The 23,093-nt window shown below is 32.0% G+C and overlaps 1 protein-coding gene across 1 annotated transcript in view; it reads left to right on the top strand.

Annotated features, from left to right (window-relative positions):
* LOC130443090 (lachesin-like) overlaps nucleotides 1-23,093 on the top strand; it is a 506,360-nt gene that overhangs the window by 389,515 nt on the left and 93,752 nt on the right. The window contains exon 3 of the mRNA XM_056777553.1: nucleotides 8,183-8,385. Coding sequence (XP_056633531.1) covers nucleotides 8,183-8,385 — 203 coding nt within the window. The remainder of the gene's footprint in view (nucleotides 1-8,182; nucleotides 8,386-23,093) is intronic.

The raw sequence follows: 23,093 nt of genomic DNA, 5'->3' as shown, positions 1-23,093 counted from the left end.
AACATTCTGTGCCATATCAAATATAAATGAAACACAAAAAAATAGAAATATTTGGAATTATCTTGACTTTACCATTACAATAATATAGGGTTGTTCTACGGGATATTTAGAATCTTGAAACCAAATTTTCAATAAATTTGCATAAGGGTAAAAGTTCTGGGAAATTATTTATTTAGTTCATATTCATTGATTTTGATACAGGGTGAATGAAAATAATAAAACATTATTTTCTTGTTTTTTTTTCTCAAATAAATCAGACTGTATTTTATGTGATACTCAAAAAGTACTACCAAAATACTTTTTTATCGAGAATTTCCTATACCTAAAACGATTAGTTCTTGATATATTTTGTTTTTTCTGTTGAAAACAATGATGATATGCCTATATCTTATAATTTAACAATTACTTATGAATTGCATATGATTTACTTATCAAACACTGACATCATTGCATTACAAATACATTACAGAAACGAAACAATAGAAAACTCTTTAGTATAGAATACTAGTACGTCTCGATTATGACAATAGGTGTTTGAAATGACCTTCAAATACATCTATGCATGCTTGGAAGCGGTAAATGAAAGTTACTCACATTACGAAGCATTTCGATATAAACATTCCGTATTTTCTCCATCATATCATCCCTTGTTGTTGGAATTATTTTGTACACTTTATTCGTAATGCGAACCCAGAAAAATGAGTCCATTTTATTGAAATCTGGTAAGCTGAGTTTATTCATTTCATCCTTTGACGTGTACGAAGAAGAACTGCTTCTAATCAAAGAGGTGATTTACTAAACAATCTAAATAAATCTAAACATTTGAATTTTTCTCAGAAAAATATGGTCGTACTACATACCTACTCACCAACAAAACCTCCCCAAACATTCAACGACCATCTAGATTGACTGTGTGCCACTATGTGATATGGATTAGTTAATGAATAATTGTGAAAGTGTTGTTAACAAACCTGGCTTAATCTCCACATAAAGCATAGTCGAAAAAGTCTATGTGTAGATTAACTTTTCATAAAGCCAGCACGGTCTTCTGAACTGACGCCATTAGACTTTTTTGTGGGGATATTTCAAAAGTATTGTCTACAAAACCATACTCTCAGCTCAGATGACTTGAAAAAACGAATTAAGCTTGTGATTAGACAGACACGCCTGAGATGTTAAGTAACTTTAGAAGACATGTATATACCAGATTAGCATGTTGCCATGATATTCGTGGCAAGCATTTCGAACAACGATATTATTGTTTTTTTGTATATTTATATTGCCAAGAAATAATCAGTATTACTTATTTGTTTTTAAGTATAACATAGCGAATTTTCTTTTCTCAATGTTAATTTTTGTAGAAATCTGAAGACACCAAATTTTTATGAACAATAGTGATAATGTTTGAATTATGGATTAGTTTACGGTGTATTTATGAAAAAAACTAAATACGTTATCAATTGGGAGAATATTTTCTTACTATTAAGGCTTCGTAGGTATGTCCTAACAATGTTAAGGATCGGAGAGAACTAAACTACCTACTTCCTAAACTTAATACATGTTGGATCTTATTATCCATTTTTATTTATTTTAGGAAATACCAAACTATAATCTTTGACAGGGTTAAAATGTGTTTAACAGATGTTTTAAATTAGAAGAGGACTTTCCCTCGACAATCATATTAAAATCAATATTATAAATGTACAATATATGGTGAGAGAAGGATTTCTGCATTCAATATTCCCACAGAAAAGTGAAGGACATTATATGTTAATTATGTCTAAAATAATCTGAGAGATACAAAAATAATATACAGGCGACTTCAGTTGAAATAAGAAAGTTAGTATTGGCCACTGCCACTTGACATACCCTGTATATATTTTTTTTAAAATACATTCAAAAATACAAATAGACGTATCCAACCGTTTTTCTAAGCCCGCCCTCATTTATTTATTCACGAATTTATTCCATTTGGCTTTTCCACACCGTAAAATTTGCGTAATTCTCCTCTGGATACGGTGTATGTTATTTTTACTCTGTGCAATTTTACTACCTGGGGGCAAAATGAGAATGATTCAACGAGATAGAAGATTTTATAGGGTACAAAGATACTTGCAGCGGTTTATTAGAAGCAAAGCATTTCAAGAAATATTTTCATAAAATTTTTTAGAATCTTTGTGCAATTAGAAGGAATCCTCTTTCTCATTAAAATTTATATCATTTGTGGTAATTCATCGAAATAACATGAGTTTTTGTCAGAAGCAAAGTTTGGAGATATATCATTGCATCTCATTATTATGAATCCAAATAAGTTTGCAATTATATGATCTCTCACAATTCTAACCAGCCTCTGTTCTCGATTTAAACCCTAGAATACCTATGAGCGTTCTTGTGTTGCATTTTATATTTTTGAATGATATCAATTTCTAAAATTTGATATGCAATCTCGAAATTGTCATGGTTTGTAAAGTATGAAGCTTCTGCTCTTACAATTCCATGACAAACTCCAATTTTCCTTACTGAAACATCAAGTAATGAACGAGAAACAGATTCGACTTAATCGTCCACTTCATTCCATTTGACATTTCAGTGAATTTAAAATTAAAGCTGCTTAAAGTGAATAAGATATTAGGGCACTCTAGCCGTTTAGTTTAATCATTGTCCGTCATAGTTCAGAAGCCTGCAAAAGTCCTGGACGCAAAGACGTGACTTGATTATGCTTGTGGCAAGTGTACAAGGGTCCAGGCACTCCTTTTATGTAAATTAAATGACGATACCAATAGTTTCGCATCGATTATAGTAATAGGAATAAATTTGAAGAATTAATCTTCTTTTATACTTTTCAAATTCTATAATACATCTAAAAATTTAGAGACATTTCGACAAAAAAACCGTAATAAATCAATAAAGCTACTTTTGAAGGAGAGGCATTTGAAAATTTGTATTGATACTTTATTACCAAAGCTGTGGATATCTAATGTCGATTGTTGTTGCGGGTTGAGGACTCAAAATAAAAGTGTTAAAAAGTATCCTAAAAATTCCAACATTTCGATCATTTATTTAATCTTTACCGAGGCTTTATCAAATAAATGATCGAACCAATAGCATTTCAAGAAATTTTTGGACAGTTTATTTTGAGTCTTTAAGTCGCAACACCATCAGAACAAAATAAAAAACAAAAGAGAGTCTCATGTAATACAGTTTTCTTCACAAATTATTTCTTTTAAGGATTGACAAATTTTGACAGAAGGCAAATAATGTTGTAGTGAGTATAATATACCAAATGTATCATGAATCAGTTACTGAAAAGAAATTATCAATCAAATAGGATGAAACATGAAAAACACAAAAATTAAATGGATCGAATGATACGCATCAAATATGCGATCAACACTTTGATCACCTGCAATAACTTTAAGCAATGTTACCTTGGTTATATGTTCTCGATATAGGTACTACCTAAGTAGGTATAAGAATTAAAAACTTTATAATAAGTATTTACACAGGGTCTTGTGAAAATTTCTGTAGAAATATGGTACAAAATGGTTTCTAAAAAGATGTTTCATATCTTGTTTCTTATTTTCTTTAATAAGTAGCTTTGAATTTAATCGTCTATGAAATCAAAAAAAAGTGTGTATCCATTTCAACAGATTCTGAAGGAGAATTATGTTATTTTTAATAATGCTGACATTAAGCCCTCAAAAGTTTTTGAAAACGGAAACATAATTATTTATTTACAAACTGAAAGAACTTATAATTCTATTTTTTGATTTATAATAGATTCACACTTATTCTAATTAATGATATAATATGTAAGAATAAAACAATTATCCTATTTAACTCAGATGTTAATTGAATTATAATACTAACTACGAAAACAAAGAATATTATAAACATATTCTTCAGTGACACAAATCTTCATTGTAAAAGAATGACAATCAGACGCAAAACTCATTTTTAAAACTTTTTCTGGTATCCAATTACCAATCTTCTTCTTGTAATCATTTCCCAGTATGGGTATGAGTTTTTGCCTAGAACATCCATCACTCCAGAAAAGTATATTGCCGCGTGTGTCATGTAATTTGAGCAAAACTCTATTGACAATGGAGGAAATAACTCGTTTGAAGTTACCTTGACTTCCGTCTCACTCCATATAAAATAATATCCATCATGTGGTTTAATGTTATTTATTGTAAAATTATGTAAGTTTTGTCTTTGTAATACAAGATAGATACCTTGTTCTTATGTGCTATCAGAACCGATTGCATATCTACGGTAAATCGTCCTTTACTGCATTTTTATAAAAAAATTTTGCGTCTTTTGCTTCCAGTTTCATTACAATATGATGTCGTTGAAGCAACATATGTATCGCATTGATCCTTTCTACGACGAGATAATGGAAGATGCATTTTTTGAAATTTCTCATGAAATACGGTTCTTGAAACAGCAGTTACAATTTGATCTTCCTCTTCCTTGATTTCAGTTTTCTGATATAATTATATGGAAATTGTCTAATATAGTCGCTCTCTCTATTCTTTTTTCCATAGTATTCTTCTGATATGTTATTTTAAGGCCATAATAAGGTAAAATTATGCTTAAATCCTATAACTATTGGCTATTGGACATGATCTTACAAACTCGATACTTCTGATACTTATATTCCAAATGATAACTTGTGGAATACTTGCGTCTTGAATTTGTCTTTTTACTTTATCGGTGGTAACTTGATGTAGTTTGCAAGACCTCTGATCAAGTTTTCTTCTAAAATAACTCAAATATTGTACGTATTGTTCTTCACTTAGCTTGTGGCATTTTAGAATGGTTTGTTATTGCGAAAATTATGATCATTATAACATTTTGTTGCTATATCTGAGTACTATCATGACCATTAGATCAATATTGAGCCGATATTCTATGAGTGTTTCTATTTTACTCTGTGTGAGCATATTTTCTTTATTTCCAATACAGGAACTGAGTATATAAAGCTCATAGAAATCGTGCGTTTTGAATTGTGAGTAGGTCCGGAGAATAGAGTATTAAACAAAAAAATGTACCTATATACACACGACAAATGACGATTCAATTTGAAATATTTTCGTAAAAAGTCATATTAGATCGAAATAATATAATTTTCTACAGAAAAATTGCGTCTATTCCACTTCCAGTATTTTGAGAAAACAAAAATTATATGGTTGTGTTGAGAAACATGTAATCAATGTTTTACACTTTCATTGAGTAATACAATTTACAACGAACATCCATCTAGCTGAAAAATAAAAGTTTTCATCAGGTGATACTAGGGAAGTCTGCAAGGGCCTGTTTCATCTATTCTAATATCCTTAAATTCATCTTGTATTCACTCTTTTTATGTTATAGAAGTTAAAACTTAGATTGATGTATTCGAAATTGTTGAGAATGTTAAAAATTATTTTAAAAATTACAGCCCGAAGACGATAACTTGGTTATCGGATCAGACAGTTTAATTTTCAGCGTTGATGTAGTTGTAGTGGGAACAGTATATTCAGTATGAATATCACCAACGCTTCCTAAAATTCTAATTTACCAGTTAATATTATCGAATTTCCAGATTTTGTCATAAGAAAAAATCCTGGACTATATCGCAAGAATTCATTATTCGCTCTGTCGGCCGTTACAAATCCGAAATGAAAGAAATACATTTTATTGGCGATATCAACGAACAGACCCACTTAGAATTAATACCTTTGCGCACTAGCGAGCTCCAGGACGTAGACAGATGCGATGACATTTTTCAAACTAGAATACGACGCTATAAAATATTTGTGAGGCCGTGTATATAGAACGCGCCACCATATAATAGGTATAAAAGTGGAAAAATAAATAAAAAAGAGTTTATACCTTTAGGGTCGTTAAATCTCGGTAGTAAACACTTATTTTGAAGAGATTTTCGTTCAACAGCTTTGGTCACGTACAATTTTCCTGTATTAAACAAAAAAATTAGGGATTGCCACTGTAAAAGTGTATTTGTGCTTTGGGTATTTGCAAATTACAGGAGAAAAGATTTTGATAAAAGCCGCAGAGCAAACAGAGGGGATTTGTTTTATAGCAAGAGAAAAAGAATAACGGTTTGTGAAATAACTATTAGATTTTTTGATAATTTTTGATATTTTTGAAAGTGAACGAGAATCTCCTACATTTTCTTAGTTATATTTATTATTAACACTTGAGTTAGATTAAAAATAAACGGTCTGCTTCAATTCCGAATTTCAATAGTTGGACTGAAAGTGGAGATGAGATATTCAAATTATATTAACATAAAAGCATATTGAATCGTTTGTCTTAAGCCTGACATATTTGCTTTTCAAAGAGTATTAGATATTAAATTATGCTTAATGAAGAGACCTTTGATCAAGTGAAGTTAAGTGTTTTGAAATAAACAGCAATCATTTGCACTTAAATGAATAAAAGTTAAATTCACCAACTGAATTTTCATTTAAAGAAGTGTAGCATTTACCACCTCCGCAAAATGCTTCTAAATAATTTTACAGCATTAGAAGATACAGAAGAATCACACGAAATACTTCTGAATAACAAGATATATAAGTAGCTAATAACTATGATGAGTGTGATGCGATTAGCATAAATACACTCACAGAAAATACAAAAACAGTGGCTACCCCTACCTAGAAATTAAACGGTAATAATATCAGTATTCACAGAAAATAACTGAAGACATTTGGTAAATCGTAAACCTGCTAATTGACTTCAAGGTGTTTTTACAGGAAAAAGAACACCCAAAACAACAAAAAACAAAAAAGTAGTTGGTGTATTTAGCAAAATTTTGAATAAAAACTCAAAAATTAAGAGAAAACACTGATTTTCCACTATTTTATGAGCTATTTTGTAACTTAGCTGGTTTTTTAAGGATATTTCGGCTACCAATATACTTATCAGGAATTTTGACAGGAGTTTTTGAAAATAAAAATAAATAATTCGAATAAACGAATATAAAAGAAAAAAATCATTGAATCTCTCACAAAAAACAGCATAGACTTTTCTTCTCATTTAGAGGCAATCGTATTTATAGAACCACAGGTAACCTACATATAGCAAAACTTCGAATTTTCTGGCAGTAATCTTCTTTCAAGGTTTATAAGCTAAGTGAACGGCAAAGGTATGATTATTAGTGTTTTTCTTTGCTTCATTGTTTGTCATTTATCAGGAGACAGCAATTTAATATATATATATATATATATATATATATATATATATATATATATATATATATATATATATATATACAATAAACCGCTCTGAGTATAAAGTTGAACGCGAATATCTGTTATTTTTGCATAGCCTTCGCCGCGACCAGGAGGAATGTTTTAACACGTTCAAATTTCTCAAAGTACTGATATATGACATAGGTTACGTCAGACCGCTTTGGTTTTTTTCGAGATGATCTGAAAACCTCAACATATTCTACAGGGATATTTAGTCTTTTTTCTTTAGCGCTCGTTAGATAGTTGAATGCATGCAATCAGCTATCATCTATGTATGACTGCCCTCGAGAAACTTCTGCCTAATAATTATGTTGTGATTCATTGTTGTGGATAACAAAGAATTGGATATTATACAGTTCCTATTCTAATGAGTACATCCATCGTTATGAAAAATTATTTCAATCGGTTCTGTCGTTGAATGGTGAAGAAGTAAAAAAAACCACAAATTATCCCATCAAATTTGAGTAACAACTTCCAATTATCTGCTAGTTTAGTAGATTTTTTTCCTCCTTTCTGAATCTTATTTAGATACAATGAATTCTTGTAGATATCAACAAGATCTTTGTTTCCTGTTTCTCTGTATCTCTTTTTCCTGTCTTCTCAGTTCCTATACGTTGTATATTACTACCGCTTTATCATTTCTCGTCATTCTATTGTATGAATCAAGCGTAAATGGAAAATTATAATAGAATTGTTAGATTGATTTCGAGAGTCTCACTTATACAAATCTTACTCACTTGTTTATTTATCCACATCATACGATAATAATTGTGTATATATGAAGAAATAACCATCTTTATCAATATAAAGTTTATATATGTGCTTCAGCGTCTATCAATACACTCAATTTATTTCAACTTTAAATCAATATTGAGTGCGTATAAAACGAAATATGTTCTCAACAAATTGAAATTCTATTTCAGCAACTGGAAACCTTGTGGGATCTTCATCGGAGTCCGATCTTAGTTCATCGTCAAAATCTCGATTCGTCGATAGCATGAAACCATCGCCGAGTGGCGGCGTGCAGCGACCCTACTTCGATGATGTAGGTCCTCGAAATGTGACGGCTGTGGTAGGCCAATCGGCTTTACTGAACTGTCGCGTTAAACATCCCGGCGACAGAACGGTGAGTGAGCATTCGTATTTTATTGGTTTGTTGACAGTTCCAAGGGTTTTGTAACACCCTGGGATCTATTATTATGAGGATTTTGTGCGTTACACAAATTGTTCAGTTATTTAAAATGAAAGTAATTTGTTTCTGCTTAATTTCCTTGCCCTAAAAGGGAAGATACCGAATTATATATCGTCGTTCAAAGTAATAAGCTGCAAAATTCATAGGATTAAAATTTATTCGAATTTAGTACTATATTAGTTGTTACAGAAAAATAACTAATTGAATCTACAAGATATAGGGTGTTCCGTGACTTGATGCAATAGATTCGGGAGTTAGTAGATGACGTGAAAATGATGGATGATTGTGTATTTCCATATAGTATGTCTGACTAAATAATTTTACACTACTACCTGAAGGACAGGGGTGGCTCATACCCAATGGTTAAAAATCAAAAACTTCTATAGGGGTAACCTAACAATCTAAAGATAGCAATGAATTTTTCAACCGATTTTTCAACAATGGTGATCTTTGAACTCGATGTAATTTCTAGTTTAGGAGATTCGCTATAAACATACTGAAAAAAATTATTATAAATTGAAATTATCTATTGGAAATACTAATAGGAGGTACTAAAATACAATAAAATAATTCTAATTTAACTGCTTACTATCGAACATGGTGTTACTTACATAAAATTGAAATGTGGAAAAATTCAGTTGGTTATCCTACAACTTACCAAATAAAAACGAAAAAACTATAATAAATGATCGAAGAGCGCACCTCGCACTTCTACACACTTCCGGAGTCTACGGTGAATATTACTTTGAACTTGGAAAAGCACTCCAAGACTTTGCTTTATAGCGTCACATTAGAAGTTTATTCTGTCGATCATTTCGTTCTTTATGTCTTCCGGTGCGTGTTGGATATAACAAGCTGTTAAGATATCCCTTGAAATAGCCTCCCCGATCAATCCAACTATTTATAAACTTTAATTTTATTCTTTATATTTTAATTATTGATCTCCCTCAATTTTTTCCTTACGCCAGTAATACAAGGTGTCCAAAAAGAGTATCGGGTATTTGTTTTCGCGCCACATTCGAAACGGAGCAACGAAAGATAGCGGGGAGGGTTTCGTGGCGTCCGCCATTTTGTGGAGTTTTAGTCACAATGGAACAGTACTCCGTGACGCATCGCGCATTTTGCGTATGAGCGTATTATCGTAACGGTGGTTCAATAGTGACTGCTCAACGTCTGTATTGTGCGGAATATTGTACACGCCACGCGCCAAGTGACGATAGCATTAGGAAATGGATCAGGATGCTCGAGAATACAGGTGCGACAGTTAAAATTCAAAACTCTGGTCGCTCTCGTTCAGTTCGTGATGAAGAAACAATTGAAGAAGCTGAGGCGTCGGTTCGTCGAAATCCATATTTATCCATCCGAAAGCGAAGCCAAGCATTAAATCAAAAAATCGTCCTTACATTTGATTTTAAAGGGAAATTTGCATTTAAAAGCCTATAAAATTCGATTGGTTTAAGAATTGAAGGAAACGGACTATGCTAATCGACTGAATTTTGCGAACGAAATGATGAAACGATTTAACAACTTTGAAAACATACTGTTCAGCGGCGAAGCAAATTTTCACCTGAATGATCATGTTAATAAGCAGAATTGTCGGTACTGGGCAGTCGAGAATACGAGACGAAAGCATGAACGACCCCTGCACAGCCAAAAGGTCGTTGTTTGTACCGCTATGTCTGCTAAAGGAATTATTGGTCCTTATTTTCATGAAGATCAACAGGTCGAGTAATTAATGTGAATAGTGACCGTTACTGCGATATGTTTTTTGGTCCCACAGTTGCAGGAATTTGCAGGTTTCAACTCAAGAACACGGTTCCAGCAACATTGAGCCACTTGCCATACCTCGAGTGACTCGATGGAAGTTTTGAATGAATTATTCCGTAATAAAGTTATTTCGCGAAGGGGTAACATCAACTGGTCTCCCAGAAGCCCCGACCTTATCCCGCTTGACTATTTTGTATGGGGATACCTTAAAAGTAAGGTTTATCAAAATAATCCAACGAACCTAACCCAAAGAAGGAAAAGATCAGGTCAGAAATGGCAGCAATATCAAGAGCTTTTTGTCGACGTGTCGCCAATCTTCGTTCCCGTTTAGAAGAGTGCCAGAAACGTACCGGTCATCATTTAGATAACATCATCTTTTCCAAATAATTTTTCAATTCATATGGTATCAAAAATCAATAAAAGTTTTTATTGCTTATGAATATTTTTTATTTACTTGAACTTACAAATACCCGATACCCTTTCTGGACACCTTGTATGATCTTCGATATGTATGTAGTACAAATGTTTATTTACCTATTCATTATTTCTTCAAGTAATGTTTGACTGTGTTCTAATAACGCCTGTAATAATTTTAAATGATTGATCACAATTTAAGATAATTTTTTTCATACTGTTTTTAGCGAACGGTTTTCGTGGCATGTACAACCTAAATCATAAATTTTATCGAGTTAAACAAAGAGTAATTTTTTGTTGAAAGATAGAATTCATTTTTAGTATCTTCAAATTGTGCAGGTTGTCCTTGACAATTCAGGGTTTATTAACCATTGAGCAAGTGCTGTCCCTAGCATACATGGATATCAGTAATAATCAATTGAAAATTCATAATGTTCGAATGAATAGTTTCGAAAATATAAGTTCTGATTTCGCAAGTTTGGAGGATTATAACTCAGAAACGAAAAGTTGTATGAGAAAATTTTGTTCATGTCACAGCATTATTCACACGTTATCTACTCACTCCCAAAGTTTTTGCATCAAGTCCCGGAACAACCTGTATACCCAGTTTATCAATAGAGTCAAACATGATAGTTAGAACAAAGTTTGGCTTAATCAATATCCATCAAACTTTTGTATATTAGAGAGCAATATATAAAAAATAAAGATTTTAGTAATTGATGTTTTTTGTGGAAGTTTCAGTTTGATTGATCAATGAGTAACATTTTCAGACTTTGATTTATAAGTCAAATAAATAAAAACACTTTTTACCTCGAAATTTTGTTCATTTTAAATCACGTGGGATCTAAAGTAATTTTACCATTATCATTTATGATGGACTCATCAGAGTGGACATTTTCCAATTTGTATTTAGGTTCTAGCGTATGCAATAGAGAATATTTTATAGAAATACCATGAAGGTTTTTTGAAAGGTCTCATTTTACTTCTAAATTATAGTTTTCACCTTTAAAGTGAATTTTTGAGTTCAGAAAACAAGCTACAATCGCTAGGAACCGGATGTCTTGAAAATGGTTAGTGGTCAATCAATTTGTGTGGAGTAGAGTTTCGGGATTATAATTATGTCTATCACCGAAGATGCGTTGTCCTGATGGAAAAACACTTTTTTCAGTCATTGTTTTATATCTTCTCCCTTCTCCCTTATTAAGTAATGATGCGTAATAATCTCTTTTTATTATTTTCGAAGACAGTCAGTAAACACAAACCCATGAGTATCTCAAAAACTGATTTTCAATACTTTTCTGGCAGATGTAATTGTTTTCGTCTTTTTGGATCCTTACAGTCTAATGGTTGGATTGTTTTTTAGTTTCAGGAGTGTAGTGTAGAATCCAGTAATCATGTACAGTTATAAACAGTATCAATAAGGTCTGATTGGTTCTGAGTGATAAAACGCAGCACCCAACATGCTGATAAATTTAGGAAGCGAATGCGCCCTCTAGCTCCTCTTTTATTTACTTATACAATATGTAATAACAGTTTGATACTCAATCTTTCTCTTCTAAAAAAAATTCACAGTGATTGTCAAATAGAAGCTAAGCGTTTCACTAAAATGGAACTTTTAAACAACCCTCGTATAATTTGAATTGTCAATATGGCTCGAAAAGTATAATTCTTGTGTTCGAAGGTAATAATAACTTTGATAGTCTCAAAATATACTTTTTTGATACAATACATATATTGCAAAAACATTGATTCGTATAAATAACTAGAATTCCAATAGAAACTTTTGTAGCATAACCTATAATATGTGATTGCTTCAGAATTTCTAGCACATATATTTACGTCGTGGTTCATAACTTTGGGTTGTAAACAATGTTTCACGCTCAGTCAACCCATTTTGTAACTAAATTGAGTGTTAGCATATAGCAATTTTTTATATATACATCATTATTATAATTTTTTAGCACGTTATTCAAAATGCTCATATTCTCAGCATTTTGTTGCCTTCTGCTCCTTTAGAATAACCACAAAAGTAGATTTCAGTGCTTTCAATGATAATTGAATTAGTTCCAAAATAATTAGTTCAAAGTTCAAGACTCTTCTGGGAAACTATAACCAGAGTAGATCCGCTCAATGTATCAATCTAAGTAAGAACAATCTACGAATACTAACAGGAATTCTATCGGGGCACTCTCGCCTCATCAAACACCCGATGACACTAGACCTAGCAGATGCAGGCATGCAGATTTTGTTGCACAGAGAACGAAACCTCTATCCACATTCTCTCAAAGTGTGAAACACTAAATAACTCCAGAGCACTTTACCTAGGCGCGTATGAAGTAGAAGACGAAGATCTTTGGAAATTAAAGCGATCCCAAATTCTAGACATTTTAAAAGGAGTGAGATTGATGAATCAGCTGTAAACACTGGGTCCGATAAGTGTTATTTTCCAGATTCAAATTAGTACTGTGAAGTCGACTTTACAGTACAGTATGAAAAAAAGAGGTATTTAAAAACTTTGTCAGATTCAGTACCGTGGTTGAAAGCGACAGATTTCACTTTCTCAACAAAAATAAACACAATACAATCAACATAAAATTTAGCCTTACTTGTGGTAACAGATACAATATTAGTAGATTTTGTCAATTGGTAGTCTTATGTTAATAGCTGAATTAGAATCCAATCTTCCCAATTTTTGTTTTGATCTGGAATCATGAAATCTGTCTACACAAGAATTAGACAATAAACTCTAAATGTAATTGGAAGTGCAATACATCATTTCTAATTTTTGAATTTGCGAAATAAAGCTTAACTGATATGGCGTAATTGAGAAATATACAGAAACTGCCCATTATTTTCCATTTTTGCCGTTTTTGAACAACGATGTCTGTTGCTCCATAAATTTCTTATCTTGTAATTAAATTCGCAACAACTCTGAATTTAGGGGAAACAAAATAAAAGTGGCATTTGTATTGCTGCAGGTGAAATGGACGGGAATGCTTCGCCTAAATTACTTGAACTTTGAAAAAGTTATCAAAACAACTTCAGGATCGGCTTTCCAAAAACGATATATATTGTATAAATTAGTATTGGTATAGTAAAATGGGATAGTAAAATGATATTATTCTTCAATTCATATTATTCTTGGAACTTTTTATTAATCTTAAATGTTTCATATATAAAATATGAATAATTGAATAATGGATGGTTATTATCCTTTCCTATTGCTAACCGGCACATATAAATACCAATTAAATAAACAAATAACTTTAGGCCCTAGCTAATTCAATTAATCATGAAGCCTAACCCTCGGTCGGAATCTGTGTTAAATAGCTGTTAAAATTTGAATATATTATATCATAAGCAATAGTCACCTTTGGACAAGGTAGGGAACATTCCAAGAGAGAATTTTCTTCCTTAGTTATCGATGGTGTGAAGAATATAAGTTTTGTAATCCTTTCTTGTATAATTTTCATACAGTTGGCATAAAATAATGTAATATTACAGACTTTGTTCAATGACCTGCAAATGTTAGTGTCAATGTTACTAGTTTTTCCGTTACTCTAGTTTCGTGAATATGGACTTTTCTTGTCACAGAAAAAGTCAGTTTATTGAGTGTATATCCGTTATCTCTCTGTTGCCGCACATTCACTTGTACCATTTAACTTTCTCAGTACAAAGTTAATTTTATAGGTACACAGCTTTCCCGAACATTAATTTTGTGAGCTCCAGTCTTAAGACGAAATTGTAATTGCTTTTTTGTTTTCTTGGAGTTAGTAGTGAATCATAAATATTTATTCAAGGTAAACAACGAGAGCGCAATAGAACAGAATAATCAGGTTACTTTATTTCATTCAATTTGACGTAAAGTCATTTGGAAAAAAGTGAGATTATAAATGGTATTAGAGGGATTTCTGAGAATATTTTTTTGTATCCGCATTAATCAAAATGAAAAAAATATGTTAACAATTACTTACAAAAAAATTGGAATAAAAACGAAAATACAGATTAGATGGAAAGTGGATTGCCATAACATAATGATAGTAATGATAATACCTTTTAGAAATGATGAGAAGTTCCTTATTCTTTTTGAAAAATGAAAACTAAATCAAGTATAAATAAATTCTCATCTTCTATATGACATCAACCTATGATGAATTTGGATTTCCTAATAAAATTTGGGAAATATTGAGTTATATGTTTTGCGCTCATTTATCTATATAAACACTGCCTTATGGTTTCATAAAAAGTGCAGAGACAAATGAAACAATTTGAACTAGGACACTAAGTAATGAAAAACAAATTTCGGAATTACTATATGCATATGACTCAGTAATAATGGCTGAAGATGACAAAGCTTTGAACCAAATCTTAAAAAATATACAATGATAGTCTGCAGATAATGAACATGAAAAAAATCAAAATCAGAGCTGCTCTATAAAATTATACATGGAATAACTAAGACTATTAAATGCAATTAAGACACAGTTTCCCGCCAAAACAGATATACCAGAAACAATAATGATAGAAATACGATGATGGTCCCAGAAGAACCTAGCTTGACCAAGAGATGGCGGTAGCTGCTTGAAAAATACCACAAATACCACTGTATTAGAAAGTACTAAATCTATACAGCATATATTTCAAGTTTCAAGTTCAAGACGTCATGTTGTTTAGTATTTGTTTGACAGCCATCAATTGTGAACGTTTTCATTGAATTTGTAAACATGGAAAAAATTGTCATCGTTATGTGATACAATACTTTTAGTTAGCATTAGCCTAAGCCTTAGCCCAACCAATATAAAAGCTAAACTAGATTCTACTTTGGGTGAGGCTGATCGTTATTAATAGTAAAATATTGGGTAGCAGAATTTAAACTAGACCGTAAGACCTGCGAAAACCAGCATCATAGTGGTCGACCAAATGACGTGACAATTTAAAGGAAAATCCGTTATTGCAATAGCCAAAACTAATTAATTAAAGTTTGATTTATTACCTCATGCACCTTTTTCGACAGATTCAGCCTCCTCAGATTATTTGTTGTTCTCAGACTTGAAAAAATGGCTTGGTGGCCAAAGATTTTCCAACAACGAAGAGGTGATGTCGGCAGTTAATTGCTATTTTGAGGTGCTTGACGATTCTCATTATAACAAAGGTCTTGAACTTATTGTATATCGCTGGGAAAAGTGTATATAACTTGGGAAGACCTCAGTTTAAATGAAAATATTTGTCGGAAATTGACTTACTTCATGTCAAGAAGATAAAAAGGCTAATTAATCACTAATAACTAATTATTTATTGTCAAATACTCTATTATCTAATATTTTTCAGCATTATAAGTTTTTTCTGTATTTGTAAGATTTATTATAGATTATTTCAGAAGTGACTCACTTATAGTCTCAATCCTTCGACCACAGGAGACGGATCTACCCGCCAAATCATTGCCGGAGTCTTTACTGAAATCAGCCTAAAAAGCAATCGAATTCGCTGTTATTATGAACCAATACGATTTGTTTCAATGTTCTCATTCTGTAGCTCTGTTTTGTAATAGCATCGTTTTACCTTGTTTGTTTCATTGTATCAGCATGTTTCCTAAGGTTCAAGGAAGTTTTTCCCTGTCCATATCATCCGGAGCCCAGCTCAGCAAAATGGACTAAGAAGAGTATTTGTTGTTATAGATACAACGGCGAAAAGATATTTTTTAGAATAAGTGAGTGATAAACTTAATGTACTTCAATAATCTTCAGAAAAAAAATATACTCCCTTATAACTCTCAATCATTCCTTGTAACCAACAAATGGTTTGAATGGTAACGATTTACCCAAGTCGGCTGGACTCAAAGGGTTAATAATTATGATATAATGAAAGTTTTTTTTCATAGAACTTACCTAATATCTGAATATTGTTAAGCATAGTAACAATTGTTAAGTAAATTTACAAAGTTACAAAGAAATTGCAAAATTCTGTAACAAGACTTGGATACTATTTCAATTAACAGAACTGTATCTATTGATAAAAATGTTATGAATGTATTGAATCATTCATGAGATTCTCATTCACAATATTTCTATTATGATTATTGTGAGTAAGGATCTTTCTTCGAGAAGAGGGACTAGTGCTAATACCCCTTCCCGCTCTAGAATTCACTCGCACGTGCCTATATCTCTATTTTGAAAATTTTCTACTTCTCCTATTTTCATGACAGCCATGCTGTGGTAAATTCCAAATTCATAGAGATTGTCCAAGAATCATAGTAATCTAAAAACCAAAACAATGTAATAACATCAGAACACTATCGATAATTAATTCACAATATTTATTAGTTTAATCAACTACAACGTGGTGGAAATTAGAATCTCAAGTAAAATGACTACCATCGAATTTCCTGTCGCTTAGTTAGAGTTAGCTATAGGACTTGGCGATTCAAAAATGAAAAAGCGGCAACTTCTCGTATTAAAACCAATTATGCAGAGGTGTATGATTGGCATTTAAAATGATCCACTTCCATGGTTGTAACCAGAATTAGTAAGAAATAAATTCTTTCATTCAATTCTGCAGTACTCAATTGAAGTATAAGGGCCGTTTTTTTCAACCTCCGATCGCTCCGTGCAGACGCTACGCGGACAGAAGAAAGCGACAACTGCGAAGCTCTCGCACTACACACTCTGCCATTGTTGGCATTCAGGCGGCAGTCGGCGTTGTGCTACAGCCACGTAAACATATCCGCCATTATTGATGCTCCTGCCAAGTGTGATTCGTCTGAAAGCCATAGTGCTGCAGAAATCCATCGGAGAATGAGTCGTGTGTATGGGAAAAACTTCATGAGTGGTGGCGTGAATGTTTAAAGATGGCCGTAATGATGTGTTTGATAAAGGGGGTCGAGGACGCAAATCTGTCGTTTCAGATGACCTGGTTCAACGAGTTGACAGAATGGTTAACGAAAACCACAGATTCACCATTAATACTTTATGTACGGAATTTCCAGAATTTCATATGTCTGTTTTGTACTGTATTTATACTGTACGGTTAAGCTGAATTATGTCGAAAAGTGTATCAATCTTTTGGTAATAAAATTATTGTTTTATATGAACTTGTCTTCTATTTAGAGCCTAGCGGAAGTTGAAAAATAAAACGGCCCTCGTATATCCTTATCTCGACAATATATACGACAGTTTATAGAAACAATAATAGAAACAATACAACCTAAAAGCGTCGATGAATTTAAGTGAAAATGATTAATACCCTGGAAGCTCAAAGAAGTAAATGAAGTAGATAAACGATTATATTCTGCTTTAGAAAAACGAATGTGAAAAGCAGTCAATTTTTCCTCGTATCATAGTTAGTCAAAAATATCTGTTATAATATTCATCGCGCAAGAAATTAAATATTCGTTACAAAGGAAATTTGTGCATGAAGAGAATTTAGTATACGTATATAGTTTATTCTTTAAACCAATTAAATCTTCATTTTTAGAAAGCGCTAATTTCCTCATTTTACATTTTCCACTCTATTAAATCTTAATGGAGAATCGCTTTCCCTGGTCGGAGATTTAGGTGCGGTCCTCGGTACGTTATTAACGAGAACATTAGAGGTAGGGCAAAAAATTTCCAGTTCTACTTCTCTGATTTCCATTGCAAAAGAAATTGCCTCACCGATGATATGCATTTGGGTGATAAAAAAGTCTCATATTTCATGCTTTTTCACCAGATGTGTCAGTCAGACAGTCGGTGTTTCAAAACAATTATAAATTCTCTTTCTGATAAAAATATGAGTGTATCTATTATTGATCATTGCTTTCGTTGAAGAATAGCCGAAGTTTAAATATGAATTAATTCAATAATGTGATTTATTCAAATTCAGCATTTACCATCCTATTAATATAAACCTTTTCTATAAAATCAAGGAGTCAGAGGACCTGGTCAATTTCAACTATAATTTTATATAGAGGGCATATCTTATATACGAGCTCCAATGGAATTTAAATCAAATCGAATTCACTTTCTATTTTATTACATTCTTTTTTGCTTAGGTACTGTATATTAATCATAATATATAATGACAGGAGTCTAAAAACAACAGAAGGTAAATAAGAAAAATGATATATGAGAGAAAGACGATTCGCACTAAAAGATTAGGATAAAAACGACGAAATCCTCGAGTACAGCTGTTAATGATTTGAGTGTGTGCTATCGTATCACAATTTTTTTGTTAGGTTTATTACGATTTTTGATTTTTGTGATCTAGGTATTTACCTAAGATGTATTGGAAGTGTATTGAAAAAGTGTGGAGCATATAATACTTTTGACCTTTCTACGTGATTTAATATTTCTATTGTGTTTTTAATCATCAACTTTCAAATTTCAAACTTAAATGGATCGATGAAATTAACTAAATAAATTAATATTGAATTAATAGTTTGATAATTAGAATTTTAATTATAAACATCTAAACGTTAGGAAAATTAAATGGTATTGAATATTTAAATGAAGACTGACTATTTCTCGAATACTAAATGTTTCTCGGAGACTGAACCAGAGTTACTTTTTTTATATTTTTCTAGACTTAAAAAAAGAAAGTTACGTCAAATGAACATCTTCTAAAATATGTCTCTACCTGGATAAAACTGGGATAATAAAGTTATTAAATAATGATTGCAAACGAAGAGTTCCCGAAAAGAGATTAAAAAAAGGTATGAGACGACTTGAATAGGTTCTCATCTCATTACCGTTCATGTTTTACAATCTGTATAAATGCTTTACAATGTATTAACCACTATAAGGTACGAAAATATGTTCACTTGAAATACTTTAGTTGTGCGCATATTACAAACTCGAATCAAAAGTGAAATTTTCTAGAATAAAATAAAACTTAATAAGAAACACTTTACAACAATTCACATTTTTGAACACATTGGAAAGCAAAGTATATACGTCAAGTATATTTGATGGATATCAAATTTTTCAGTTGAATAGTACCTCCTTTTTATTATTTTAAAATTATAGTAAACGTTGTATCTTGAAGTTGGATGATAGTATTCTATACTCTTCCTCATGCTATTATATTATCTTAATTACGAATATGATATCTGAATTTGAACAAAGTAAGATTTTTTCATAAAAGGTTATCCCCTAGAATATTAAACTTTAGCATAGACTCTCGGTCTATTGCAGATATAGATAATATGTTTTGACCGACATAGGAATTTGTAAAGTGACATACCTAGTTATTTTACATTTGAGACGTTATTCAATAATTGGAAATTGCAATATATTATTTGTCAGTCATTGGTATGCAGTCAATCTAACATCAAAGTTATTACGTTGAATGATAGTTGAGCCAGAAATGATTCATTTTCTGTTTCTGTTTATTCTGTTTCTTCGGTGAGTTTAGGGTCTTCCTAAACTTAATCAGTGAAGGTTATAGTTCTATAATCCGCGTAGCATATAATTCTTCCAACGAAGTACGAAATTTATGCGTAAAATTAATGAAATTTTTGCCGATACCTTTCTATACGCTTATATCTTTTTAATGTTTTCATATCTAGTACTCACAAAATTTCGGGTGATTTTTTAGCAATTTTTTTCGGTTTCAAGTAGATTTTGTATAATAATATAGGTGTAGATTCGTATCGTCTATATATTTGGGGAACAGAACGAATAGAACAGATTCCTATTGGGTTACATTTGAAAAAAATATGGATTTTTTTATATCTTAGAGCTTGAGCTCCTCTTTATTGAAATCTCTTCTACCTACTTCCCGCCCTAATTTCATTTTTTCTGCAGTTCTATAGCTGCCAGGTTTGAGGTATACCAACTTAAAGGTCTCAACTGGTGTACTAAAAAGAAAACAGCAAACTCCAGCAACTGGGAATTCAGTTGACGGCTGCAATCATCCCGGCTTTCTGAGTTGTTTCCAATTGATAACTTTTTTATTCGTTCGTTGTCGCTCTTTTAGATACGCTGTTGATGCGAATCTTTAACTGATGTCGAATACCAGTTCTTGAGGAAGATCTTCAGTCAGGGAAGTGAAGTACACTGTAAAAGAAGCAAGTCTGTGATTGATCCCGCTACAACCCAGAACATAAAATGGTACCTATGGGCAATTTAGTTATAGATAGACTCTATAAAAGCAAATCATAGGTCGTTTTTCTTACGAACTTTTTTTCTAAATTTGTTTATCGTGTTTTGGGCCTACGTTTTGGTGTGCAACCTAAGTTTTTGAGTACCACAAGCTTCATCTGAATGTTATAAAGAAAAGAACGCCTTGTGTTTGTGAGATTATCGAAATGGTAGAAGAAAATATGGCACATAATGATGGATATTTTGTATCGTGTACACTGTTTAATGACAAAGCATCCTTCCATTCAAGTAGTGAAAGTACGTTACAATTTGAGGGCCGCGTAATCACATCCAGTTGTATGTAATAAAACCCATTAATATGTGAGTGATGTCATATTCATATGATTACACCAAAAAATGTGGTGCTATATGTTATATAGCTGATTAGCGTACTATAGTTAAATGAGCTAATATGAGTAAAATAATTACTAGAAAAAAAGCTGTAGCACGTGAGGTTTATCAATAGATTGAAAAAACCACATACAGAACAGTTACGTAACTTCAAAATCACTACAAATCTTCCACATGTGGTAATTATAGCTCATTTCATCTAAAAGGTTAAATATATTTTCGTGGATTTATTCCATCAAGACGGAATGGAGCACTGATTATGTAATAACTAGCTTTTAAACTATATGTCGACAAGTCTTCGGAGAAGCGCCATTCACAAAGAGATACTTGATATCGAGTTCTTGCAATGAACCATTGACATCAGCACGGGCACACAACGAATTTCTTTATTGTAAAATATAGAAAATGCTGCATTGCTTTTTTTGAAAATTGTAATTTTCATTCACAAGAAAGCTCCAATTCTTAGGATAGGAATCGAGATAATCCGACTGTTGCTTTAACAACGCCAAACCACGTGTTAAACTCTTTATAGAAAATCAATTGTGGCTTGCGAGAACTAGTCTGTGTAGTGTTTCTCAGAGCTTTCTGAGAAACCATTATTATTTCAATTATTTCACACAACAATATACCGCCAATCAAAAACCGCCTTCGGCTCTCGTAAATCTGCATTGTGAGATACATGTTTTAAAGCAAATTGCGAGCTTTGATATCGATCTTACGCTTTTTTTCATGGAATAACCTTCAGTGTTTGTCCTGATCCCGCCATTCTGTTGGAGTTGCGAAAGGTACACCTATTCGCTTCTCTTCCATCCACTGAATCAATGACACGCTAGAATTGACACAGCACACAGTTCACTGTTGGTATTGAACTCTGATTATAACATCCCAATATATTACATAAACATTTTCCATATTTCCATACAATGGTCTAACCTTACCATTAATTTCTCATAAATACTCTTATAACAAAATTTTTTAAGAGAAATTTTGCAGCTTGCCATTTTTGTCGTGAACAAATTTCCCTACCTATATAATCAAAATCATTCACTTTGGAGCTCAAATATAAACTGAATGAGAGAATAAATGACCCACTGTATGAAATCTGGCTGCTTATAAATACAGGTAATTTAATAACCCCTCATAAAATTTAGTACCTGCAAACAAAAAAAGATTTGAGAACTTATCGGAGATTTCTATCTATCAAGGTATATGAATATAATCGCTATTATTCATAAGATTAAAGCATTATCCAAATAATTGTTTCACTTGTGTTCTAAAAATCATGTGGGTTAGAGTTGAAAATATAAACCTATTAAAACGAATGAATTTTTGTAAGCGCTGTATAAAAAATGTAATATTTTGAATGGTTTTCACAGACCCTTATCGATTATCCCTACAGTATAACAAGGTTATAGTTCGATAAGCAACAAATTATAACTGTCAAACCCTAAACGTACTTCGTGTTATGTAAATTGTTCTACTAGACGTTGACACGAAAAAAGTTAGTTATGGAAATCGAAATGTTTATATTTGGCGCCTATTTGTATATGAAAACGCTGAATTTTCATAAAAATGAGTTTTCAGTTATATATGATAAAGATAAACGCTTTATTGCTAATCTCTACTGGATTAGCGTTCACGTGGATCACCAAAGCTCCTATGAGGTTGATGAAATAAGGAGAGAAGTGAGACAATGATGAACGGAAAATGAAAAACTGGAAAAATTTCCAATAATGAATGCTACTCTGATGATAATTTCAATAGCCAACTCGTTTAAAGAACTATAGAGGCACATAGACAGTATTGTTTAGTCAGCCAAAATTATGGACTAAAGTTTGAAGAAAGAAAACTGAATATAGGATACTAACAAAAGAAATGTACCAGAAGGAGAAATAACGGTTAATAAAGTACAAATAGATTAAGTAGAAAAATGAGCAGAGGATTATTTCCTACATCAGGGCCAAAACTAATAAATCCCTTCTCTCACATGAATAG

The sequence above is a fragment of the Diorhabda sublineata genome, chromosome 4 (assembly GCF_026230105.1).
Source record: "Diorhabda sublineata isolate icDioSubl1.1 chromosome 4, icDioSubl1.1, whole genome shotgun sequence".
Classification (NCBI taxonomy): domain Eukaryota; kingdom Metazoa; phylum Arthropoda; class Insecta; order Coleoptera; family Chrysomelidae; genus Diorhabda; species Diorhabda sublineata.
Note: the sequence above shows the minus strand (reverse complement) of the source record. Positions and strands in the feature narration are given on the sequence as shown.